The sequence below is a fragment of the Lithobates pipiens genome, unplaced genomic scaffold (genome assembly GCF_037356315.1).
Source record: "Lithobates pipiens isolate NorthernLeopardFrog02 unplaced genomic scaffold, aLitPip1_a1.2 Scaffold_19, whole genome shotgun sequence".
NCBI lineage: Eukaryota > Metazoa > Chordata > Amphibia > Anura > Ranidae > Lithobates > Lithobates pipiens.
Window position 1 is genome coordinate 25,251,129 of NW_027507764.1, and position 27,443 is coordinate 25,278,571.

A 27,443-nucleotide genomic window follows, 5' to 3' on the forward strand; every position below is an offset into this window, starting at 1 on the left:
TGAAGACATCGGTTCTACACCTACTGTAAGCTATAAGCTTATTTTCAGTCTACTAATTCCATCTGGCCTCACCTACTCATTGAATGACTGTTTTTCTTCATAATTCTGCTCTTATCATTCATGCTGCTGTAATTTGTACGGCTTCATCCTTCTGTACCCCTCTACTGTTTTATAAAGTCAATAAAAACTATTGTAAATAAAATGAAGTCAACTCATCACCTAAAATGTGAACTTACTGAGAACATGTTCTCATCAACTTCAACTAATATTACAAATTATTGGAGAATACACCAAGCCAAATGACTTTATTAATATAGCTGGATACATCTGCATACAATAATAAATATGAATTATGATATTACAAGCAGTTTATAAAAGAACATGTTTAATATTTACCTTTCTGGAGGGTGGTGAGTAAAAATTTTACCATCTTGAAGAGCGATGGGTGGTGCTGGTATCTGACACTTTGTGATGGTTTTCTTCCCCTCTGGACTCTGTGGTTCCTCCTCACTAAGTGACTACTTTGTCCTGTAGTGATGTAACAGCCGGTGGAAGGAACCACTACACCCAGCAGGGGACAAGGTTTCCAACAAACCCAAAGTGTCAGATACCAGCGGTGTCCTTAGTTCTTCAAGAGAGCATAAATTTGACTCACCATCTACCTTTCCGGTAAATTAAAAGTTTAAATGTAACAATGTTCATTCTCAATACACTAACAAAATACTAAAATTAACAGCAATAGAGATAAAGCTATAACTACTGGTAACCCAATGTTCCTCCATAAATATTAGTGGATAACTATTTTTACATTTAGGTCAGGTCTGAACAGAATTATGTAACATTTGTAGAAAAATATACAGCCAAGAAGTCCAGTACTTGATGCCATTATAGCAAACACCTCCACAGCCACCATGTATTTCCCTCTGGTGCTCAGATAGGCCGGGATCATCGCAATCCAGACACTGCAGAACACCAGCATGCTGAAGGTGATGTACTTGGCCTCATTAAAACTGTCCGGTAATGTCCTGGCTAAAAAAGCTATAATGAAACTCACAGCTGCCAGAAGCCCCATATATCCCAGGACAGAGTAGAAGCCGATAACTGAACCCTCATTACACTGAATGATGACCTTTCCCTGATAAGAGTGAGTGTCCTGATCTTGAAAGGGGGGAGAAATAGACAACCAAGAGATACAGATTATGACTTGAACCAGTGAGAAAACACAAATGATAGAATTGGGCAGTTTTGTTCCCATCCATTTCCTCCAGGGACTCCCAGGTTTGGTGGCTTTAAAAGCAATACACACCATGATACTTTTGGCAAGTAGAGAAGAGACAGCAACTGAGAAGATGACTCCAAAAGAGGTTACACGCAGCATGCAGGTCACATCTACCGGGCGGCCAAGGAACAAGAAGACGCAGAGGAAGCTCAACATGATGGAGACCAGGAGAAGATAGCTCAGGTTCCGGTTATTAGCTTTAACAATGGGGGTGTCCCTGTAATGTATAAATAACCCCAATATTAAACCAGTCAGGAGACAGCAAAGTATGGAGACAGGTGAAAATACTGCAACAATTGTATCATCAGTATAGGAGAGAAATTCCACCAATTTTGGAACACACCTATCCTTCTTCTCATTTGGCCATTCATCGTCAGGACATTTCACGCAGTTTTCACTGTCTGTAGGAAGAACAATACAAACACAATGAGCATCTGGATCAGAGCTTCTGAGAAAACATAGTTACATAGTTAGTCTGGTTGGTACAATCCTATACCCACAGTTGGTCCAGGGGAAGGCAAAAAACCCAAGTAAACCATGATCCAATTTGCTCCAGCAGGGGAATAATCCTTCCTGATCCCTTGAGAGGCAATCAGACATTCCCTGGATCAACTTTGCTTATAAATGTTATACTTTGCTTTAAAAAAGGCCTGGATTCTTTCCTAAATGTACAATCTACTGAACTGGCCAAACCAAGCTCTTGAGGTAGTCTATTCACATTTTCACAGCTTTTACTGTGAAGAAATATTTCTGTATTTGGAAATTAATTCTCTTTTCCTCTAGATGTAAAGAGCTCCCCTTATCCTCTGTGATGACCTAAACTGAATAACTCAACACCAAGTTCACTATATGGACCATGTATGTATTTATACATGGAGATCATATCCCCCCTAATCTCCTCTTCTCAAGAGAGAATAAATTCAGTTCCTCTTATTTTTTCTCATAGTTGAGCTACTCCATGCCTCTTGTCAGTTTGGTTGCACTTCTCTGCACTTTGTCCGGTTCCCCGATATACTTTTTGAGAACTTGTGCCCAAAACTCAACTGCATATTCCAGATGAGGTCTTACTAGAGATTTGTACAGGGGCAAAATGATCTCTCTCTCTCTCTGGAGTCCATACCTCTCTTATACAAGAAAGGACTTTGCTCGCTTTGCAAACTGCAGCTTGGCATTGCATGCTATTATTGAGCTTATGATCTACCAAAACCCCCAGATCCTTCACCACTATGGATTCTGCCAGTTGTACTCCCCCTGGTATGTATGATACATGCATATTCTTAGCCCCCCGGGTGCATAACTTTACATTTATCAACATCAAGCCTCATTTGCCACATAGTTGCATTGAGGTCGGCTTGTAAATTGGAGACATCCTGTAAGGATGTTATTCCATTGCATAGCTTGGTGTCATCTGCAAAGACAGAAATGCTACTTTTAATCCCAGACCCAATATCATTTATAAAGATATTAAAAAGTAAAGGTCCCAACACTGAACCTTGGGGTACACCACTGATAACCTTAGACCATTCAGAGTCATTCAGACTCATTAACCACTACTCTCTGAATTTGGTCTTTTAGACAGTTTTCTATCCATTTACAAACTTATTTTTTTAGGCCTATAGACTATACCTTACACGTTAGCAACAAATTGTCAATGGGATTTCCATCGTCGTCCTCACAACGTTTTATGCCACATTCATTTTCTTGCGTAACAAAAAGAGGATGCGCTCCATAAGGTTTGCAAAGGATTGACTTTGATGCAACCACCTTGCAAATCCTCCCAGACCTGTCCATAAATACCCTATGTTAGCAGGTGATCCTGAAACCCCTTTTGGATAAGCTTTGTGTGATCGGTGCTACTTATCAGTGGGGGTAACCGCTGCACCCGATAGTCCGGAAGGGTACGGATACATTCTTGATCTGTTCCATGACAGATGTTCCTCCTACTTTGGAACACCTGAGGATCCCACAATTCCATCTAGATCACTGGCTCTGTTTACTGCAAGACTTGGACCTCCACATGCCCACAAATGCAGTGGACACTGCATCAACGTTCAAACAGACAGCTACAGCCTTCTACAACCACTAAGAGGGAAGACCAATGGGTGATCAAGAACTACTGGGCCAAGCCAGAGTCTACATGATCATTTGCCTCACTTATTTCTGGCAGATCTAAGGTGCATACTGTGTCCTATATATGTAGGCTACAAAAAGCTAGGGTAAGACTTGCTCTTTTGTTCATGCCTGACCACTAAGCTCATAGTGGCACACTAACCACTTGATTTATTTTCTGTTACTCGGAGGTGAAGTTGGATGTATATAGTTCACAGGGTCAGCCCTCTGTGAGTGTTCTATTAAGTTAGAAATGCTAGATGTGTTCTGTTTATGTAACTTCTCCTGTTACCTATTGTGTTGTGTATTACTGTCGTTGGATTTTCTTCAAGAGTACCTCAGTTCACAGTAACCAGCACCTCTTCATATCCACAGCGGAACTCCCCACACTGAGGAGTGTGACATGAAAGCCATGCTCCTGGTTACTTACTAAGGGATCATGATTTTGTATGCTCCCATCCTGGAGGATCTATCAAAGCAAGCCTACTTTTGATGCCCATCTTCTTTAGAGATCTCTGGGAGGTCCTACTACATTGTTGCCCATTCTATATACACTTTTGTTCATTTTTTGTTCTAGATGAGACGTGATAATTTAGTTTAAGAGGACACCTCTACCTGCTCCTCATCATGCAATGCCCGGTCCTTCCCATCCCAGAGCAATATGTACTGGCCATACATTAAAATTATGTTAAATGTTTATATCAGTATGTACTGGCTATACATTAAAATTATGTTAAATGTTTATATCAGAAGCTTAGAGGGTTCCCTGTTGCTTCTCCATTGCCGACTTACCCGCTGTCCCTGACTAAGTGCCGCCTGCGCCATAATGCTTGGATATCTTTCCTACAAGTCAGATTGCTCTCAGGAAGAGGATGGCAGTAGAAACCCTCCCTTTCCCTTAGTCTGATCATAGAGCAGTCAATTTTCTCCAGTGTAGGTGGCGCTCACCCACAATGACAACGCAGTTGGAGGGGAAGTCAAGACGAACTTGGCTCCTCTACAGTTTCCAGAGTCACTAGGGAAGCTATCCGATTAAATTCTGCCACCCTATGTGACTCTGGCAACCATCTTGGGTCAGGCAGATTCTATTTAAGGCCCTAGCTCCCAGGTTTGGTGTGCCTTTCGAGTGTGGATAGTGTAGGGATAGTTCACCCGTCTGACAGGGACAGTGATTAGTGGCAGGTGGAGGTTCCAGAAAAGTAGGGAAAGGATAGACACACATCATCCTTCCTGGAAACCTCCCCATTTGGGTCAGGACTTACCAGACCACAGTCCATCCCTCAAGACAGACGCTGTTGGCACCTCTGAGACCAGCTCTACTACACAGCACTGACACATTCTGTGATTGTTCCCGGTCAGGTGCCTTCCCAGCGGATTTTTTTTGAATTACTGAACTCTGACATTAATACAAATTCTGTTCTCTGCAACTGGGCTGTCAGTGTTTACTGACGCAGCACCACACTGAACCTCCCCGCACTTGGGGGCAGCATATGTCCCTTCGCAGCAGCAGGCGCGAAAGGAAGAGTAGGAACCATCATGGCACAGCTGGTATCAGATTTGGCCCTGGTACCCAAGTTTTTTTTTTTTTTTTTTTTCTCTTTCAATAATTTTTATTGAATTTAATTCTTTGGTAAATACATCATGTATAATCAGAAAATAGAAATAAAGCAAAAACATAACATAAAAAAAACAGAGAATTCAAATAAAGCAGGATGCATCAATCAGAAAAAAAGACACGATATACAAGGTATCTTATACAGATATAATTGGGGCTATTATATGTCAAGAAGGGCTTGGAGTGTAAAGATCCACTTCATTGAAAATTTGTAATAATGAAGTATATAAGAAAAAGGGACACAAAAATTAAAAAAAATATATATATAAATATATATATATATATAAATATACATACATAAACATAGATTTAAAAAAAAAAAAAAAAAAAAAAGGAAGGAATTTGGTTAAGATTTAAATGGGAGGTGTAGAAGATTTAGGTTATAAACATATCGGCAACTTCTAAGGAGACCCCCAAGGTCACCACTCCACCCCAATGGGCTCACACTGTGGAGTGGGATAGCTCTGGGGACTCCCGCCGAAGAACTCCCCATCTACGTCCCTTTAAACCCCCGGACAGCACCCAGAAATTGTGCTCCCCGGAGGGAAGTGAACAGCTGAACTTCAAAATTCCCAATTAAATTCCAAATGAACTCTTTAGGACTAGTAAACTCCAGTCCGAACCACAAAGGTTAACTAAGGAAAAATGTAGTAGAATAAGGTAACATCTGATCAATTACTAAATATGAGAAATCCTGCTTAAAGAAAAACAACAAAAAAAAGGAAAAGTAGAAAGTGTAGTCAGGAGAAAAGAGGGAGGGTAAGGAAGGGAGAGTTGTACAGGATTCAGGGTCCTGGCTCCATCCATGTAGAATTTAAGACAGAAGGTGTCCTGGAAACAATTGTACTTTGATGTGTTGGGCCCATGGATCCCATGTCATTTCAAATTGTTGAGTGGTATTCCGTAATTTAGCTACTATTTGTTCCTGAATCATAATCCATGAAATTTTTTGCCTGGTAGCCATAAGAGAAACCCTAGAAGTTTTCCAAGCTTTTGCTAAAGTGATCTTGGCTCCCAAGCACATAAAAAAGATTAGTTGTTGAGTATGTTTAGGGGTATTGTGTAGCCTGCGGTTCAGAAGGATATATGAAGGATCTTGTGGGATTGGGGCTTTCGTGACCTTCCTCACTAGATGTATAAAGTTATTCCAAAAGTTTTGTATGCGAGGACAAGACCACCATATATGTAACATTGTACCTAAAAGACCACATCCTCTGAAACAGAGCGGTGAAATCTCTGAGTACATCTTTGAAAGTCTCACAGGAACATAATACCATTTCGTTAGAATTTTGACATTAGCTTCGATTAAGGAAATATTTAAAATACCTTTGGAAGAACGTCTAAAAACTTGAAACCACAATTCCGTATCTAGTTGGATGTCCAAGTCTTCTTCCCAAGAACGAGCATATGTCGGTTTGTCACTCCTATCTGCCAGGGACGAGTAGATAAGGGAAATACCTCCTTTGCGATGACCATGTTTTAAGCACCATTGCTCGTAAATCGTAACATTGTAACTATTTGGTTTGTCAAGTTCAAGAGAATGTATAAAACGTTTAATCTGTGAAAGTCTCAATTGTTCTGAATCGGGCATCTCTAGTTTGGAGTAGCAGTGTCCCAATGAAATGGGTCCATTTGGTGTAATGAAATGTCCAATTCTGAAAAGGCCCTTGTTCAACCACCAATGAAAATCTTGGATGTTCAGGCCAGGAGGGAAATCAGGATTATGGAATAAATGTACGAGAGGTCTCAGTGGGGAAATCAGGTGTTCGTTTTTGTATAGTCTGTCACAAAGTGCTAGGGATTGAGAAAGCGTTGGGGACAATATGGCAGGTCTTTGCTTTGTTGGTCTCCATATTAGATGATCTAATGTGTAGTCAGGTACTGCCTGGTTCTCAATAGAAACCCAGTCTGGACTATTGGTTTTAGTATATATAGCTGAAAATTGTGCTAGTTGTGCTGCTTGATAATATAAAAAGAGGTTAGGAAGTCCTAAACCACCTTGGGTTGTCCGGCGGAACAGGATGTCACGCGCCAATCTATGTCCCTGTTTTCCCCAGACAAATCCAATCACTTTTGATTGGAATTTGTTGAGAGTCGACTTTTTAATAGGTATGGGAAGGGCTCTGAATAAGTACAAAATTCGAGGAAATGAGTTCATCTTGACTGCATTGAGCCTGCCCAGCCAAGACAATCCTTCTTTAGACCATTTAGTTAAATCTGCTTCTAAGGATTTGAAGGCGGGTGGGTAATTAGCATTGTATAAATTACTGACACATTTGGTGAGAGAAATACCCAAATAGGGAATCCTATCTGTAGCCCAGGAGAAGGGAAAGAAGGGCGCAAGTCGGGAGATGGTTGATGAGGGAACCGAAATATTGAGAGCAACTGACTTGGAAATGTTAACTTGGAGACCTGAAATAGTTCCGAAATCCCGAAGGAGATTAAGTAAGTTGGGGGTGGAAATTAAGGGTGAGGTCAGAAATATAAGCATATCATCAGCAAAGAGAGCACATTTATGCTCTTCTAAACCACAACGAACACCTTTAATATTTATATCTGCTCTAATGGCGATGGCTAGAGTTTCTATAGCTATAATAAAGATTAACGGTGACAAGGGACAACCCTGTCTAGTACCTCTATGGATATCTAATGGTTGAGAGAGGTGGCCTAATAGACGTACTTGAGCAGAGGGGGTTGAATATAGGGATTTTAGAATGTTTATAAAATTTGCTCCGAAACCCCATTTGGTGAGAATTTCAAAAAGATATGGCCATGAAACAGAATCAAATGCCTTCTGCAAGTCCAAAGACAGCAGAAGGCCTTCTTGTGCCGGGCCCCCGTCCCAGTGCGAATTCAATAATGATATTAAGTCAATTGCCCTTCTCACCTGATCCGTTCCCTCTCTCCCCGGGATGAAGCCCACCTGATCCTTATGAATATAGTTAGATATAAAACTGGACATTCTGTTGGCTAATATTTTAGTCATAATTTTAAGATCATTATTGATCAGCGAAATGGGTCTGTAATTTCCCACTTCACTAGTATCTTTACCAGGTTTCGGAATAACAGAGATAAATGCAGTATTAGAATCATTCGGGAGGGGGGCTCCATCCCGGAGAGAATTAAAGAAACGAGCCATGTAGGGAGCTAATTTTGGTCCAAAAGTCTTATAATATCTGACCGAGAAACCGTCGGGGCCCGGTGCTGATTCTGATTTAAGGGCTTTTATGACGTCAAGTATTTCGGCAGGGGAGAAGGAATCATCCATTAGTTCTTTATGAGTTTGATGTATGTAAGGTAGATCGAGGTGATCGAGGAACTGATTCCTAGCTTTGGAATGTGTATGAGTTGTCTTAGAGTAGAGGTTTTCATAAAAATCATGAAATGATTTCAAAATTTCTACCGGATTTTGTGTAAGGGTACCCGAAGATTGTCTAATTTTAGGGAAGACCAAGGTACGAGTTCGAGGACACAATTTACTCGCGAGTTTGGCACCTATTTTATCTTTTTGATAATAGAAGCGAGCTCCTGTCCATCGCAGATGTTTTTCTGCTGAGGTAGTGAGTGAGAGATTAAGTGCAATGCGTGCTCTATCAAGTTCAGCCAGGCTCTCTGGGGTAGGATGTTGTTTATGACTTTTGCTAAGTGTTTGGAATTCCTCTTTGAGTCGTATAAGCTCTGCGGAGTGTTCCTTTTTGAGTCGGGCTGAGAGTTGAATTATTTTACCCCTCATGACCGCCTTGTGTGCCGCCCACAGGGAGCCTGGCGAAATTGAGTCTGTATTATTATCTGTAAAGTAGTCCGAAAGGGCTGAGTTTAATACCGCACAGTGAGCTGGATTGTTTAGAAGAGACTCCTTAAGCCTCCATTGGAACGGTCGTTTATCTCCTCCTCCCCCTCTAATAATTAATGAAACGATGGAATGGTCAGAGAGAGAGGAATCATAAATTTTGGAGGATTCAACCAAAGAGATGAAATGTGGAGGAATAAAGATATGGTCTATTCTGGTTAATGTATTATGAGGGATAGAAAAGTGAGTGTAGTCTTTGGATCGGGGATTCATTTCTCTCCATATGTCTATTAGGCCTGCTGATTGGATGGAATGTGCAATCCTAAGACTGCATTTAGGAGGTCTTTTGGGCATTGGCTTAGTAGGATTGGATCTGTCTGAGGAAAGGTCAAATGGGATGTTCGAATCTCCCGCCAGGACAACAATTCCCTTCAGATGGGATTTCAGCGTCAAGAGAGTCTTTTCAAAAAAATTGTCCTGGCGGGAGTTTGGAGCATAGTAGGAAACAAACGTGTATGTTACTGTATTAATTGATCCAGAGACCAGGATGTATCGGCCTTCTGGGTCTCTAATTGTTTTAGAATGATGAAAATGAACTTTGTTGGCAAAGCATATCGCAACCCCTTTTGTTTTAATGGAAGCATTAGCTAGATAAAATTGAGAAAAGTTTTTGTGAAGGAAAATGGGGTTATAAGAAATGGGGAAGTGCGTCTCCTGCATCAAGATAACATCAGCTTTGAGGGCATGAAATTGTTGCATGATTTTACGCCTTTTCACTGGGGAATTAAGGCCTTGAACATTATTGGACATTATACGGAGATCAGATTGTACCGGTGAGGTAGAGTTCATGGGAAGAGCATGTAGGAGTTAATACTATGAACAAAAGGAATACCTGTCTTTGTGGTGATCCCTGGCAGATAGGAGATGACACCTGTTCTTTTGAGGAAATGCTTGTGAGAAAAAAACGAGGAGAATCCGACCAGGCCCTGATCCTGTACAAGGGAGATGGGAAGGAAGATGTGATTAGACTGGGAAGGGTAAGAAAGGGAGAATGGAAAGGGGGAAGAAGAAGGTAGGGAGATAATAGAATTAGGAAAAAATGAAATAAAATAAAAGTACATCAGAATATGCATTATATAAAATAACAATTCAAGCCAAAAAAAATTAGTAATGTATACAATAAATAAAATAGGAAGGGAAAAAAATCCCAAAGCGGCCCAAAAGGGTCGCTGTAAACAAACCCCGGTAGGAGAAATAGTTCTCCTATCGAAGTAAACAGGGGGGTGCATTGTACCCACCCTGGACAACCTCGCCACATAGATTGATTATCTCAAAGGCACTAAAACAAAAAATCTGAGCCCAGACTATAATAAACATAGGGGAAATATAAATAATGTGCAACTACCCCCCTCTTCCTCTACAATATGAGTGACCGTGACTTAATGTCAAAAAGAGCCATTATGAGAATAAAAATAAAGAAAAAAAAAACCATCAAATATAAAGCCAAAAGGTCAGTTGGAGAGAAAAATAAAATTATAGAGGAAGAGGGGTCTAATACAGGCATTACAGTAAATTTATATGTCAAAAAGGAAAAATACTTTGAAATTTTCCACTTTAGAAAAGAGAAAAAAAATAAAAATATCCTTTTTAATGTCTTCTGTGGGAAAAAGCCTGGAGAAGTTTCCAGGAAAAACAGGACCAAATGTCAACCCGGTCCTGGTAAAGGTTCGGCCCTAAGGACAAACCGTAAGGAAGTCAAAAAATGTTCCTTCCTTTTTTCTGTCCTTTTCCTTCCTTCTTTCCACAAAAATTGGACAGTTCAGGTGTATCTTCAGGTTGGTGGAGATTCCCTCGATCTCTTGGGCATCTGTTTCTGCCATATTTGCGTCAAGGGGCTTGTCGGTGAGGGGCGTTTGGATGAAGAGGATCCTTTCGGTGTAGAAGTCTGTGGAAGTTCCTGGGTGATCATTCCCAATTGAAGCAGAAGCCGTTCACCATCTTGGAACGTCGAGAAGTGGTATGGTTTATTATTATAAGAGAAATTCAGGCGGAGAGGAAAGGCCCATCTGTAAGGGATTTCATTGCTCGTCAGAACTTGAAGTAGAGGTTTAAGAGCTCGTCGTTTTTGGACTGTGTATGGTGATAGATCGGTAAAAATTTGTATGGAATGATCCTGAAATGTCAGAGAATCTGAGGTTCTGGAAACTCTCATTATCTCTTCTTTCACTGAATAGTAGTGAGGTTTCACTATAATGTCTCTAGGAAGACCATCTGTGCGAAGAGGTTGCAGAGCCCTGTGAGCCCTGTCTAATTCTAGACGATCTTGTGAAATTGTGGGAATTAAGCTTTTGATGAGGTCTTGGATAGCGAGATGAATGTCCTTGATAGATTCAGGAATGCCTCTAACACGGAAATTATATCTCCTCGACCTATTTTCGAGGTCGTCAATTTTGGCTGTGGCTGTTTCTAAATGATCCTGGAGTTCTTGAATGCTGGCTGTGTTTTGGTTAATGCGTAGGCATGACTGATCTGATTTTTGCTCTATTGCATCAATCCTGGTTCCTAATTGTTGCAAATCAGCATGGATGGAAGCTGTGATCTGTGTGGCAGTCTGAGATAAACCTCTGGACAACATTTGAGAAAATGCGTTCATCATAGAGGCAAAGTCTGTGGGAGGTGAGGGCGCATCTTTAGGAACTATGTCCCATGGGGCAAAGCTTATAGGTAAAATATGCTGTATGGATGAGTTACTTTCCCCCCTAATATGACTCAGAAGAGGGTCTGTGGATGCTGGGGATAGGGTCCCGAGTTGAATTTCACTCACTGTGCCGTTTGAAGTTGAAGTTGAGGTTGAAGAGAGGTGCTTAACTGTGTAGTCTTGGTCCGCTATGGATTCCTCATTGCAGGCTGTATTTTGTGAGGTAACGGCGGCCATCTTGGATCGGCCTGACCTCTCTAACGCTGTGGAAAGCGCGGGTTTGGGGTTCCGTCGGGACTTAGAACCGGGCATTCGTGTGAACCCTGCGTTTTCCCCAAACCGAAGTGACTGTTTGCCGGTAGAAACGAGGGCTCAGAAAGTCGTGGCGGCGAGCGTTAGTCCAGGGTGGCGCGGAGCTCCCGGTCTATGCGGCCATCTTGGACGCTTCCGCGCATGCGCCCCCCCTGGTACCCAAGTTTAATGGCTCCAATATTCCTCTGGCTGAGTGGGTAGAGAAATTAGAAAGTGCTGCATACCTGTATCAGGTTCGCACCCGGCTGATCACGGAGCTGGCTATTAACTCTTGGAGGATGACACTAGCTGAGCGGTGATGGCACTGCCGGAAGAGGACTGGGCCACCACCTTTGAATAAATAGTGACATGCCTGGAGGGCCAGTTCAGAGAGAACGTGACAGTCACAGGATAGTGGAGCAGATTATTTGTTTGGAGGCAGCAAGAGGATGAGAGCATCACTCATATTGCAGTGACACTCCAGAACCTCTGGAAACAAATGGAGAAGAGGGATGCAGATGGCTATGCTGTTATCACTGACTCAGATCACCTATTGAGGAACCAGTTAGTGTTATGCCGCGTACACACGATCAAACTATCCGGCGGACAATCCGCCCATGTGTGGGCTCCGGCGGACTTTTTTTCCCCAAAAGTCCGGCAGACTTAGAAAGTTGTTTTGACTGTGACATCATAATGGGCGGGGACATCACCCGGTGACCCCGCCCACTGTCCCTATATAAGTCGCCGCGCAACACGTCCCTGTCATTACGGCCAGAGACAACGTCGAGTCAACATCTCAAGGAAGAAGAAGAGAAGGCGACAGCGGCGAAAAAAGACCGGGCCACCACTAGTAAAAGAGCTGGAAGAAGGAGTGGAGGCCCGGCAATAAGAACCGAAGAGGGGTCAAGACCCCTGAAGTCGGAAGAAGAGGCGGCGGCAGCGACAGAAGACCGGGCCACCGCTAGTAAAAGAGAAAGGAAGAAAGCGGAGGCCTGACAAGAAGATGGGGACAAGACCCCCGAAGTCGGAAGAAGACCCCCGGGCGGCGACGAACAAGAAAGCCGGGCTCCTCCACTAGTAAAAGAGCTAGCAGAAGATAGCAGAGGAGTCCGGTGAGAGGACCCCCCAAGATGGAAGAAGACCCCCGGAGCTGTGCAATAAATGATTTTGAAACCTTGTGTTATGTTTTATTTTCCTTTTTTTTACAGGTGAATGGGTAGGGGTACATTATACCCCATACTCATTCACATAGGGTGGGGGGCCGGTATCTGAGGGCCCCCTTATTAAAGGGGGCTCCCGGATTCCGATAAGCCCCCCTCCTGCAGAACCTGACAATCAACTGCCAGGGTTGTCCGGAAGAGGCCCTTGTCCTCATCAACAAAGCACCCCCCCATGTTGAGGGCACGTGGCCTGGTACAGCTCAGGAGGGAGGGGGGGGGCTTTCGCTCGTCCCCACCCCCTTTCCTGACCGGCCGGGCTGCGTGCTCGGATAAGGGTCTTATATGGACCTGGGGGGGACCCCCACGCCATTTTTTTCAGCGTAGGGCTTCCCCTTTAAGTCCATACCAGGTGACGGGGCCAGCGACGCGTCAATCTTGCCGCCGAAGGCGGCGACATTGACTTCCTTCACTAGTCCTGGCTACTTGGAGCCGCGTTCAAAATTAATGGACTTTCCTCCATGTGTGGGTAAGTCCATTAATTTTCAAAAGTACGGCGGACTCCCGCCATAGTCCGGTGGACCTAGTCCGCTGGAAAAGTCTGGTTGTGTATGGGCAGGTCCGCTCGTTCGGAAAGACCAGCGGACCTCTGCTTCAAAGTCCGGCGGTTTGTCCACCGGGCTAAGTCCGCCAGACAGTCTGATCGTGGTTTTTGGATTTACTATATTGATACTAAATGTTGCAGCTGAAAGTCATCATGGACATCTTTGATTATAGATACCAACATAACATCAATATTGAAGGGTTTTTTGGATGGAAATATTGAGCAGACTGATGAGATAGGTGGTCTGTTTCTCAGACTTAAGAATCTTCTGGTATCAGAGCTACATACTAGTTGGGACATAGCGTACCTTGTGATAAATTGTGATAAAAAGTGAAGGGTGGGGCCTATGATGGCGATGTCATCATGCTTCTCCTCTCAGGAGGTTGACAGACAAACAAACCAGGAATTGAAACAAAGTTTATGGCACCTTTCAATTTAAACCTAGAAAAAATGGTATCAAACTCCATTCATCTGGTGGTTCTTAGCAGACCCAGAGAGGTTCAGTATGTAAAGATATAACTGGAGGGGCTATCCATCACATAGGGCCCCTAGCAAGAATATTATAACCATCAGGGACATAGGGATTGCAGAGGAAACCCTAGAGATTATATGAACCAATATGGGGCAGTTCGAGGTAGACAGACACCCAGGGATAATCAAATGCCTCTTCAAAATATATTTGCCTCTCTCTCATATCATGAAGATGAGAGTTTTATGGCAGGACAGGTTATCACCCGACACCCAAATCAATATAATGACTATCCAATAAGACCGAGGGAGGGATACCAAGATTCCCCTTTGGAATTTGAAAGAGGCGAGCAGTCCCGTTGTTTCCAATGGGCAACATCAGAGCCAAAAGGGGCTACGAAGAAAGAGAGTCATTAGAGGGGGTAGGAGGACCAGGTCCAAAGAAAAAAAAAAAACAATAGACATTAGTGGAGTTTTTAATTTGAGTTCAGCCCAATTATCCCAAGGAGAACAGAAGGTTCTCAGTCAGGAGCTTAAATTCGCACCCTCCCATTGACTCAATAAATTTGAGACATTTATTGATGTTCATACATTTATTTGCAAGGTGAATATCAGGAGACACTTAATTTTAAACCCAATAGGGAATCAGAGTCAAATAACTTCCAATATCTCATCTCAGATTACTACAGGTGATTGGGCTAATATCTCATCTCAAATTACTGCAGGGGGTGGGGTTAGTATTCAAACCCGACATACAGATTTCTCAAATGCTTCTTTATTTAACCCTCATGGCTTTTTCGCCCCATCTGTACAAGTTTTTAGGGATATGGTTCTTAAGGATCTGGTAGAGCTTAAAATCCCTAGAACCGGAGCTATGAGTGAATGCCAACAAGGCTTAAAACAAATATGCGCGCGTAATGACATTGTCAATCGCCCCGCGGACAAAGGACGGGGTATTGTCATTTTAGACAAATGCAATTATCTTGAGGAAATAAATAGGCTTTTATCCGATCGTTTAACTTACACACCACTGACTTCTAATCCCACAGCAAAGTTCAAGAGAGAACTCTTGGGTCTAAGTGTTGATGGTTTTCAGCAAGGAATTCTAAATAAAAAGAAAAGGCATACCTGGTACCCTCAGTGTCTAGGTGCTGGTTATGTACTACCTGCCTAAAATCCATAAAAAAACTTTCAAAACCACCAGGCCGCCCTATAATCAGCGGCATTGACTCAGTGATGGCAAGGATAGGAGGGTATGTGGATGAATTTTTACAGCCAATGGTTACAGCAACTCCTTCTTACCTGAGATATACAACACAAGTCATTCATTTGTTACAGGAATGTGAGTGAAGAGAAGGCTGCATATTGGCGACAGCCGATGTAGCCTCTCTCTACACAATCATATCTCACCAACAGAGTCTAGAGACAGTTAAATTCTATCTTGAACAGGATCACTCTTTACGACAAATGCAGAAAGATTCAATCATTGAGTTTGTGGTTTTAGCAACTGGCCATAATTATTTTTGGTTTGGAGGTAATTTTATTTACAAACTTGTGGTGTGGCTATAGGCGCTAAATTTGCACCAAGCCTAGCCAATTTGTTTATGGCCCATTGGGAAAAAGAGGTGATTGCTACCAACCCCCCAAGAGAGTTATGCCTTTGGAGGAGGTACATCGATGTCCTCCTCCTGTGGGACGGTGACTTACACATTCTTGAAGCGCTATTTTTTAACCTAAAGCCCCATATACACTATCAGATTTTCTGCTGATTTTTTCCATCAGATTTACCAAAACCATAGGAAAAAATCAGCAGACAATCTCATAGTGTGTATGGGGCTTTAATCAGAACGATAGGGGTATCTCCTTACAGCATGAGGAGAGTCATTCTCAGATCCATTTTCTTGACCTCAGTATTACAGCTAAAGATGGTCATCTGACTACTACCATATACTTTAAGGAGACTGATCGTAATGCTTACATTCCCCTATCCAGTTGCCATCATGCATCATGGCATTAGGCGCAATAGTACGGAAATCTCAGATTACCATTAGCAGGCACAAGTTCTGAGATCCAGGTTTCTTGAAAAGGGGTGGCTGGAGAAGGATATTGATGGTACAATAGAAATGATGGGGAATATGGATTGAGATTATATGCTAAAAAGGGTAAGAGGAACCATCAGGGGACCAGATAACAACACATTCGAATAGCCTATGACTACAGGATATTCCAATCAACATTTTTCTGTAAAGAGGATCCTCAATAAGCATTGGGGTATATTAAAGAATGACCGTCCTACAGTGGTATATGAGGGAGCTCCATCCTTGCGACACAGTATTGCCCCTAACATAGTTGATCCCCCAAAATCAATTATTTTTTTCAATCTTCGAAGGGTTTTTATATTTGTCAGATTAATTCCTTTTTGGGGGAGTAGGTGTGAGTCTTTTCAATCTACACAGACACGTAGGATGTATAATACAGAATCATTCATTACTTGCTCCATGGAATAATTGTTGTCTACATGATCCAGTGTCCATGCTCTAGACAGTATATTGGACATAATAAAAGGGCGCTACATGTATGTCTAGCTGAACATGTGGGGAATATTAAGTGTGGTTTTAGAAAGCACAATCTATCTAGACAATATGCACAGTACCATGATAATAATCTTAAAGATACCCTTTTTTGGCTTTGGATAAGACATTACCCCATTGGAGGGGGACAAATATGGTCAGATCACTTTCTAGGCTGGAATCAAGATGGATATTTGACATGAAATCATATGTGCCTTTTGGTTTGAACGTTGATTGGCACATTAATTGTTTTATTAATATTGCCTAAAGATTATAATTAATTTTAAATTGTTTTATATTTCAATGTATTTGATTTCTGAGGCCGCGTACACACAGGCGGATTGTCTGGCCAACTAAGTTCGTCAGACAATCCGACAGACAGTCCATTCAAAATTTGCATGAACGGACTTGACCACACACGATGAGCAGACAGTCCGCTGAAAGCGTGCGCGATGACGTGTACAGCACGTACGACGGGACTAGAAAAACAACGTCCTATACACTGCAATGCAACCTTCGGCCGTGTAAATCCTTTCTGAGCATGCGCCATACTTAGTCCGTCCAACTTGCCTACACACGAGCGGACTGTCCGCTGAAACCAAGTTTGGGCAGACAAAACCAAGTTTGAACGGACAAAATTTCGGAAATTCCGTAAGACTTTGTTCGTCAGACAGTCTGCTGAAAAAGTCCACTGAAGCCCACACACGAGCGGATTGTCCGCTGAAACACGGTTCAGCGGACTAAGTTGGACAGACAATCCGCCCGTGTGTACGCGGCCTAAGGCCGCGTACACACGGGCGGACTGTTCGCCCAACTTTGTCCGCTGAACAGTGTTTGGGCGGACAGTCCGCTCGTGTGTGGGCTTTCAGCGGACAGTTTCAGCGGACAGTTTGACGAACAAGGTTTTTCGGAAATTCCGTAAAACTGTCCGCTGAAACCTTGTTTGAGCGAACAGTCCGCCCGTGTGTAGGCTTGTTCGTCAAACTAAGTTCCGCGCATGCTCAGAAAGGATTTACACGCCGAAAGTTATAATGCAGTGTATAGGACGTCGTATTTTTCGTCCCGTCGTACGTGCCGTTCACGTCATCGCGCACGGTTTCAGCAAACTGTTCGTTCGTCGTGTGTGGGCATGTCCGTCCATGCTAATTTTGAGCGGACTGTTTGCCGAAACTGTTGGACGGACAAAGTTGGGCGAACAGTCCGCCCGTGTGTACGCGGCCTAAGTCTTTTTTTATATATTACATTAATAGGGATTTTGGATTTTCAATATCACTAGCGCTGCACCAATTTTGTATTTTATAAGAGTTATGGGTAGCCTTTGGTCCTAACTCTTCAGCTGGATAGGTCGCTTTTTACTGTTGGCGCACTTTAAGTTTCTCTGGCTTGCAGAGAGTACTAAAGCTAATATGTGGCTGGCTATAAAGTCCTAGTGCAAGAAGTGGCAGTCACAGATAATGGCCTCAAGGGCCTCTCACCAATTCCAGAGACACAGTAACCAGGGCTCCTTTCGGCCAGATGTCCCACTCACACTTGGTCACCTGCGACAACTCCAGCAACCAGCACTGTGGGGGCTGTGTCTTTTACAGAAGCTTAGTCCTCTGGCTCGCAGGTGTCACACCTACCCCAACGCAGGTGGTCAGACACTATAGCTAGCTACTATGTGCTTCACCTATAGCAGCCCCCTTTCCCTTAAGGCAAGCAGGCCTACTGGTACTTGGTTGCCCCCAGGATTTATACACAATGCTATAGTGCCTGGCCACCATGCCAGGACAGATGCGAACTGAGCAAACAAACAGACTACTTGCAGTTAGCAGACAGATAGCGTGGTTCAATGAGAGTCCAGGTAAAAGGCAGGCTGAGTTCAGGGAATAGTCCAATATCTGAGCCAGCTCATACACAGGGAAATCCAAACTAGCAAAACAAGGCAGACAAACATGGGGCTCACTCAGGAACAATGCAGGTATCACTGTCTTCATCACAAGCAAGGGACAGAGCATTTGGCTTGCTAATAACAGTTGACTGACCATATCAATCACCATGCAGGTGTACACAGATAGAAAGAATGCAATAGCCAAAACCTGGATGCTGGAATGAGGAACAAAAGCACTTAAGTGATCCTGACAGCAGGTCATGGTGCAGTGCCTGGTCTCTCTCGCTTTCTCTCTCTGATGGCATCCTTGCGGTCCAGTAGTGGAGAAGCATGGCCCTCTCTACAACCGGTCACCTCCTGGTCTCCTCTGTCCGGGAACTCTGCCCCTTCCTCCCTTTATGGCCCCAGGTTTACTCCCCTCCTTCAGTTCAGCAGAATAGGAACTGTAGTCTTTGGCCCATTCAGTCCTATGAGCTGCCTGTCGATTGGGACAATATGTCCCAATGCCCTCCTCTGGTCTTCCTAATTGGCTCTCTTTCATGGTCAATGTCATGGTAATAGGCTGCGCATTCCCAGGCGCATGCACACTCTGGCGCACAAAAGCTTCCTGTGATTCCCACGTTTGCTCTTGTGACTTGACTTCCCCGTTGTGACCCGGATTGCCTCATCGACCTTGCTGATCTTCTCCTGACCCGACCTCTGGATTGACCTTGGACTCCCGCTCTCAGAACGTGTTTGACCTTTGGCGCCTGCACCTGGACTTGTCTGTTATCTCCTGTGATCGACCTTTGGCTTGCTTTTTGGATTATCCTTCTGTCTCAGCATTCCTGGTACCTGTTGTCTTCTGATCTGAACTGTGCTTGACCCCCGGCCTGCTTTCTGGATTCTGCCTTTGCCTTATGGACTTACTACTGTTGTTTCTGGATCCCCACGGGTCATCACCTACTAGCTCTGCTCAAGCTACCTGCTGATCTGCTAGCAAGTGACTGTCCTACTGGTAGCTTGTACCTCTTGGTGCCAACCACCCTCTGTGCCACCTTCAGGGGTGGTCTGCGCCGAGTCGCAACAGCGACCGCTCTCTGCATCTTGGCCTCGGTGAGCACATTTATATGATAGTCAATGTGGAGGGAGGGGAAGGAACAGCAGGGCGGGCGGCGATTACAGCAAATGCTGCTCTCCAATAGGGACACAACTTCAGGGGAACCATTCTTCTTTTGAGCCACTATAGGGGAGGCATAGGGACTCCCAGATGATACCTGCTCTCTTCAGTTCTGCCAGCTGTTTGCATATTTCTTCCAGGTCTCCCAATGGGATCTGTTGGACTCACCTCCCTGAATGGCTTGTTTTTCTGAAGACGGATCCAATGTTGAGCACTTTTTGCACACCCCACATCCAACTCATTCTTTGAAAACATATTCTGCCATCTCAGGAGCTGGGCTTTGACCCTTTCTTTCCACTCGAGTAACAGTGGAGTAATTTGTGGGTAGATCTTCTGTATGGGAATGCATCCTTTACTCCCCAAACCAAATCAGATGGTGAGACTGGGGTGGTTGGATTCACTTGTCCTAGTAACATTCAACCGCAATCTCAGCGGGAGGCTGTAACATTCCAAACAATGACTGGGATCTTCCCATGGCTTTGTTGCAAAGCACTAGTCAATATCACTTCTACAATTACCTCCACCCCCCGTCCCCTCTTTGACAGTCAGCTTCCAGGACAACAGAGGGCCCCGGTTGTTCCCAATTGAGCTTCAATTTAAGCTTGTGGACACCCCACCTATCCAGGTTGTAGTATCTTCTCACATCTGTCTAGTTGCCATATCTTCCCGACTCCTTCAGCTGGGGCTTTCTGTTCTTGAACTAGATGTTGCTATACTTTTTTCAGAATGGGGTGTATACCCTTGGTTGAAGTATCAGATTCCAAGGCAAGAGGAGTAAGCAGTCACCTGACGAGGTCAGTGTTGGTTCCTGTGATCAGGGAACTCTTGTTGGCTCCTGGTAGGTGAGTACATGAATACAAATTACAACTAGTGTGTCGAACGTCTGTTTTTTCCAGCCACAGAGAGGTCAATGGCTAACTTTACTGGTAAGTAGCTGTCATAGGGGAATTTCTGGGTCCCAATAGCCCTTATTTTGAATTCCTCCAACTTCTGCAGGAGCAATGGTTTGCGGTGTTTGTCGGAGAAGTCTCGGTATAGAAGGGTCACTTAAGCCCCTGTGTCCAGAAGGGTATTTGTGTAGATTCCTTCCACTTGAATTGACACGTCTTGAGAAGATCCCATTAGCTCAACAAGGAATATGCAAGAAGTAGTAGTAGACATAGGGGTTGATTTACTAAAGGCAAATTCACTTTGCATTACAAGTGCAATACAAGTGCACTGCAAGTGCACTTCGAAGTGCAGTCACTTTAGATCTGAGGAGAAGATCTGAAATCAGGGAAAGCTCTGCTGATTTTATCATCCAATCACGTACAAGCAAAAAGTTTTAGATTTGACTTGCATGTTCCTCTTAGATCTACAGCGACTGCACTTCCAAGTGCACTTGTAGTGCAAAGTGGATTTGCTTTAGTAAATAAACACCTTAGTCTGTCCTATGGCCGGTATCTGTGCCCCTTACTTGTGAGGATCCTGTTTTGGCTTGGGTTTCCGCTGTGCCCCTAAGGGTTGGTGTGCACAGATTTTCTGAGACTGGGCAGTGAAGGTCAAAGTGAGTGGGATTTTGGGTCGCTCAGGGATAACAGCAAAAACCCTCTGCAAGGGTTTGGACTTCCACTGTGGTCTCCTCATGTCGTTGACTTTGGAGCTAGCTCCTTTACCGGGGTCCTCTGAAGTTTCCCACTGGCTTTGGACATTGTCTTTCAGACTTTGACAATCACGTTGGTAATGTCCTACTCCACAATTGAAACAGACCCCTTGACTTGCTGGTTTCTCAGTAGAAATGACAGGAGGTGTCAAAGATAAGTTAGACCCTGTGGCACTCTGACCAGACAATGTGGTGATTTTAGCTGCCAGTAGGTTACATAGTAACATAGTTAGTCAGGTTGAAAAAAGACAAAAGTCCATCTAGTTCAACCATAACAAAAAAAAACTAAATAAAATAAAAAATATCATACAATCCCATATACCCAATCCTATACCCACAGTACAGTATAATGGCAAGGTTCATCATCTCCATCATTTGCACCACCTGTGAATTTATGATGGCTATCTCCAAATTGAGCTCCATTGCCCCCACTGATCCGACGTCAGCTAAAGGTGCCGATGCTGGCCTGACTGAAGCTTATTTGCCCTCAAACATGGCTTCTTCCTCCCTCACTACCTTGATGAGCTCACAATATTTCAACATGCCATCTGCTGAGGCCTTCAGCTGGATCCAGACTGGATGTGAGTATAGAGCCCCTCTTAGGATCTGCCACACTCTAACTTGATCTCTGACAGAGGGTTCTATTCCCTTCTTCAACACAATTTGGTTCAGCATTTTGTTCAAATGTCTGATATACTCAGACAGGCGTTCACTATGGCGTTGGAGAGCATGCTTGAAATGATCAATCAAGTCTGCCACTTTCTCTGTCGGTCAAACTTTTCCTGTAGCATAGTGAGGTAGTCATGGGCTGAGCAGGTTGTTTTGATGAATTTGAGATTTCTGATGGCTTCTGCAGCAGCTCCTTGCAAACTTTCACAGATGCGCTGTTTCTTTTGGGCTTTACACATGTATCTAATAGTTTCTTGAAACTATCAATGCCCCCCACTGAGGCCACCACCTGTGGAAGGGAATTCCACATCCTTGCCGCTCTTACAATAAAGAACCCTCTACGTAGTTTTAAGGTTAAACCTCTTTTCTTTTCATTTTAATGAGTGGCCACGAGTCTTGTTAAACTCTCTTCTGTGAAAAAGTTTTATCCCTATTGTGGGGTCACCAGTACGGTATTTGTATATTGAAATCATATCCCCTCTCAAGTGTCTCTTCTCCAGAGAGAATAAGTTCAGTGCTCACAACCTTTCCTCATAACTAATATCCTCCAGACCCTTTATTAGCTTTGTTGCCCTTCTCTGTACTCGCTCCATTTCCAGTACATCCTTCCTGAGGACTGGTGCCCAGAACTGGACAGCATACTCCAGGTGCGGCCGGAACAAAGTCTTGTAGAGCAGGAGAATTCTTGCTTTATCTCTGGAGTTGATCCCCTTTTTAATGCCAATATTCTGTTTGCTTTGTTAGCAGCAGCTTTGCACTGAATGCCGTTGCTGAGCCTATCATCTACTAGGACCCCCGGGTCCTTTTTCATCCTAGATTCCCCCAGAGGTTCTCCCCCCAGTATAGAGATTGCATTCATATTTTTGCCACCCAAATGCATTATTTTACATTTTTCTACATTGAACCTCATTTGCCATGTAGTTGCCCACCTCATTAATTTGTTCAGATCTTTTTGCAAGGTTTCCAAATCATGTGGAGAAGTTATTGCCCTACTTAGCTTAGTATCATCCCCAAATACAGAGATTGAACTGTTTTCCCCATCGTCCAGGTTGTTTATGAACAAATTAAATAGGATTGGTCCCAGCACAGAACCCTGGGGGACCCCACTACCCACCCCTGACCATTCTGAGTACTCCCCATTTATCATCACCCTCTGAACTCTCCCTTGTAACCAGTTTTCAATCCACGTACATACCCTATGGTCCATGCCAATGGACCTTATTTTGTACAGTAAGCGTTTATGGGGAACTGTGTAAAATGCTTTTGCAAAATCCAGATACACGACATCTACGGGCCTTCTTTAATCTAGCTGGCAACTCACCTCCTCATATAAGGTTTGTAGATTGGTTTGGCAAGAACGATTCTTCATGAATCCATGCTGATTACCGCTAATGATACCGTTCTTGTTACTAATATCTTGCATATAGTCCCTTATCATCACCTCCAAGAGTTTACATACTATTGATGTTAGGCTAACTAGTCTGTAATTTCCAGGGATGTATTTTGGTCCCTTTTTAAATATTGGTGCTACATTGTCTTCTCTCCAATCAGGTGGTACCATTCCAGTCAGTAGACTGTCCATAAAAATTAGGAACAATAGTCTGGCAATTACTTGACTGAGTTCCCTAAGTACCCTCGGGTGCAAGCCATCTGGTCTCAGTGATTTATTAACGTTAAGTTTCCCAAGTCTAATTTTAATTCTGTCCTCTGTTAACCATGGAGGTGCTTCCTGTTATGTGTCATGAGGATAAACAATGCAGGTTTGGTTACTGAAGCTCCTTGATTCCCTTGTGAAGTCTGAGGAGAAGAATAACTTCAATACCTTCGCCATCTCTCCATCCTTTGTAACCAGATGTCCTTCCTCATTCTTTATGGGGCCAATATGATCTGTCCTCCCTTTTTTACTGTTTACATACCGTATAACACGCACCCCAAGTTTAGGAGGGAATTTTAAGGAAAAAAACTTTTAGGAGGGAAGTTTAAGGGGAAAAAAACAACTGACATTTATATGCCCATCAGTGTCATCTGCAGCCTTGTCCACCTTTGCAGCTTTGTCCACCATTGCAGCCTTATGCAGCCTTGTCCACCATTGCAGCCTTGTCCACCATTGCAGCCTTATGCAGCCTTGTCCACCATTGCAGTCTTGTCCCCCATTGCAGCCTTATGCAGTCTTGTCCCCCACTGCAGTCTTGTCTATTTTATTTTCTATTTGTTTTTTTATTTTTTTTAAATGCCGTCGCCGAGATACAGAGCCGGATGTGTATCTCGGCGGCGTACGGTAGTTCTCGGCGGGCCTCCGGCGCCTTCGGCTCTTCTCGCCAGCTTTCGGCCATTCTCGGCAGCTTTCGGCTGCCGAGAACAGCCGAAGGCGGCCGGAAGCTGCCGAGAGCGGGTGAAGGCGGCCGAAAGCTGCCGAGAACGGCCGAGAATGGCCAAAAGCTGACGAGAACGGCCGAAGGCGGCTGAAAGCCGCCAATAATGGCCGAAGGTGGCCGAAAGCCGACTTGAAGAGCCGAAGGCGGCTGAAAGCTGCCCAGAGGCTCAGAATTTCGGGGAATCGGCGTATAACACGCACCCACGATTTTCCCCTGCTTTTAAGGGAAAAAAAGTGCGTGTTATACGCCGATAAATACGGTACTTAAAAAATTTATTGGGATTTTTTTTTGCTCTCCTCTGCTATGTGTCTTTCATGTTCTATCTTAGCTGTTCGTATTGCACCCTTACATTTCTTGTTGCATTCTCTATAAAGTCTGAATGCTGATGATGATCCTTCAACCTTGTATTTTTTGAAGGCCTTCTCCTTTGCTTTTATATGCATTTTTACATTAGCGATAAGCCATCCAGGACTTTTATTCACTCTTTTAAATGTATTACCCAATGGGATGTTTTGGCTAATGCCCTTATTTAATATGCTCTTAAAGCAAACCCATCTCTCCTCCGTGAATTCAGGGTGGGGTAAACTGTCCAATCAGCAAGGAGAGCTGTTAGAAGAATCTGCCTCTCCCCTCTCCACCCTGCCCCCAGTCCACATTCCAGAAACACAAATACAAAACATCCATCCCATAATACATTTCTCCTAAGGCAGACAGACACAACAGAACAATGGGACACAGCCACACCACAAACGATCACAGCAAGCAGTCCGCAACATCATGAGACAACACACAACATATACATATAGTATATACAACATTCCAGTGTGGCTGTACAGCGAGTCTGACTAGTATAGATCAGACTGGGGTTCTCGGTCACCCTGTGCTCCTAATGTACACAAGATAATTTACACATAGGAGGGGCCAGGAGGGCTGGACACGGAGTTTCCAGAGCTCTCCAAGGTAAGCTGGGTTCCACAAGCCCCCCCACCCAAAGTGACTCCCGTCACATACACTATATGACTAAATGTATTGGGACGCTTCCTTTACACGCACATGAACTTTAATGGCATCCCAGTCTTAGTTCACAGAGTTCAATATTGAGTTGACCCACCCTTTGCAGCTATAACAGCTTCAACTCTTCTGGGAAGACTGTCCACAAGGTTTAGGAGTGTGTCTATGGGAATGTTTGACCATTATTCCAGAAGCATATTTGTGAGGTCAGGCACTGATGTTGGATAAGAAGCCCTGGCTCGCAGTCTCCTCTCGAATTCATGCCAAAGGTGTTCTATTGGGTTGAGGTCAGGACTCTGTGCAAGCCAGTCAAGTTCCCCCACCTCAAACTTGCTCATCCATGTCTTTATGGACCTTGCTTTGTGCACTGGCCCAAATCATTTGGTGGAGAAGGGATTATAGTATGGGGATGTTTTTCAGGGGTTGGGCTTGGCCCCTTAGTTCCAGTGAAGGGAACTCTTAAGGTGTCAGCATACCAAGTCATTTTGGACAATTTCATGCTCCCACTCCTAAACCTTGTGGACAGCATTCCCAGAAGAGTTGAATCTGTTATAGCTGCAAGGGGTAGGAAAAACTCAATATTGAACCCTATGGACTAAGACTGGGATGCCATTATAGTTCATGTGTGTGTAATTCAGGCATCAGAAATACTTTTGGTAATATAGTGTATATGTGAAGTGTTACGTATATTTATGGTGCTATATAAGTACCTGTAATAAATAAATAGCAGTAGCAAAATATAACTGGGCAGGGCTGATACCAGTGGTCTGATTTCAGTCCACAAAATCCTATGTGCAGTGAGCCGACAACAGGACTAATGCCGTGTACACTTTCCGGCAGAAAAGGTCCAACAGGATCATTCCGTCGGATATTCCGATCGTGTGTGGGCTTCATCAGACTTTTTCTTTCGAAAATTCTGACGGACCTAGAAATAGAACATGTTTTAGATCTTTCCGACGGAATCAATTCCTATCAGGAAACCATTTGTCTGTATGCTATTCTGACAAACCAAAAACGACGCAAGGGTAGCTATTGGCTACTGGCTATTGAACTTCCTTTTTCTAGTCCTGTCGTACGTCATCGCATTCTAAACAATCGGACTTTGGTGTGATCACGTCTAGGCAATTAGGGGGCTAAATACATTTCTGGCAGGATCAACAGGTATCTTTCTTTACTTGCAGGAACCTTTAAAGTGATACAACATGGGGAAATGTGTACAAACTGTACCTGAAATGTTGGAGATCTCTCCTTCTGGACATGGAATGCACTCATAGCAGCATTTATGGATGGAAGATCCAAACTTTTTTCTGCTGCCAGGTAAACAGGGATCTGAGCACCGAGATACCGGAACCTGAAATCAGATATTATTATCATTATTATAATGTAAATGCTGTTCATTTCTCATGAGGCTATACAAACGAATGCCGCGTACACACGATCCCACATTCCGACAACAAAATCCATGTTTTTTTTCCAACGGATGTTGAATCAAACTTACACAAGGTCACACAAATCTTGTCGGAAATTCCAAACGTCAAGAACGCGGTGACGAACAACGCGTAGGACAAGCCGAGAAAAATGAAGTTCAATAGCCAGTGGGGCTCTTCTGCTTGATTCTGAATTTTGTGCATCGGAATTGTGTACACAAGATCGGAATTTCCGACAACGGATTTTGTTGTCGGAAAATTTGAGATGCAGATCACAAATTTTGTTTGTCGGAAATGCCGACGGAAAATGTCAGAGAGAGCCTACACAAGCTCCCATCGAACATTTTCCATCAGAAAATCCGACCGTGTTTATGCGACATTAAGGCCTATAAACACTATTAGATTTTCTGCAGATTTTTGTCTTCAGATTTACCAAAACCATGTAGTGCAAGGGCCTGCCTGATTGCATTCAAATTTAAACTATTAAGGTTTGACCTCATATTATATGGTTTTGGTAAATCTGAAGAAAATCTAATAGTGTGTATGGGGTCTAAGTATTACAAATAGGAATGAGGTTCAGGTTTTCCTCTCCAATGGATTCAAGGTGAATTCTACAGGTCTGAGATCCATTCAGGGGTTGGTATTTTGTAGGTTTTCATTCATTTGTGGTGTTTATTGATTTCTGCTGTATGTTAATAGGGCCTCTATT

The 27,443-nt window shown here is 43.6% G+C and overlaps 1 protein-coding gene across 1 annotated transcript in view; it reads right to left on the reverse strand.

Annotated features, from left to right (window-relative positions):
* Positions 1-388: 388 nt before the first annotated feature.
* Positions 389-27,443, reverse strand: part of LOC143995845 (vomeronasal type-2 receptor 26-like) — a 62,551-nt gene continuing 35,496 nt past the window's right edge. Inside the window, exons 3-4 of the mRNA XM_077490563.1 lie at positions 26,535-26,658; positions 389-1,680 (exon numbers count right to left, since the gene is read on the reverse strand). Coding sequence (XP_077346689.1) covers positions 788-1,680; positions 26,535-26,658 — 1,017 coding nt within the window. The 3' untranslated portion in view covers positions 389-787. The remainder of the gene's footprint in view (positions 1,681-26,534; positions 26,659-27,443) is intronic.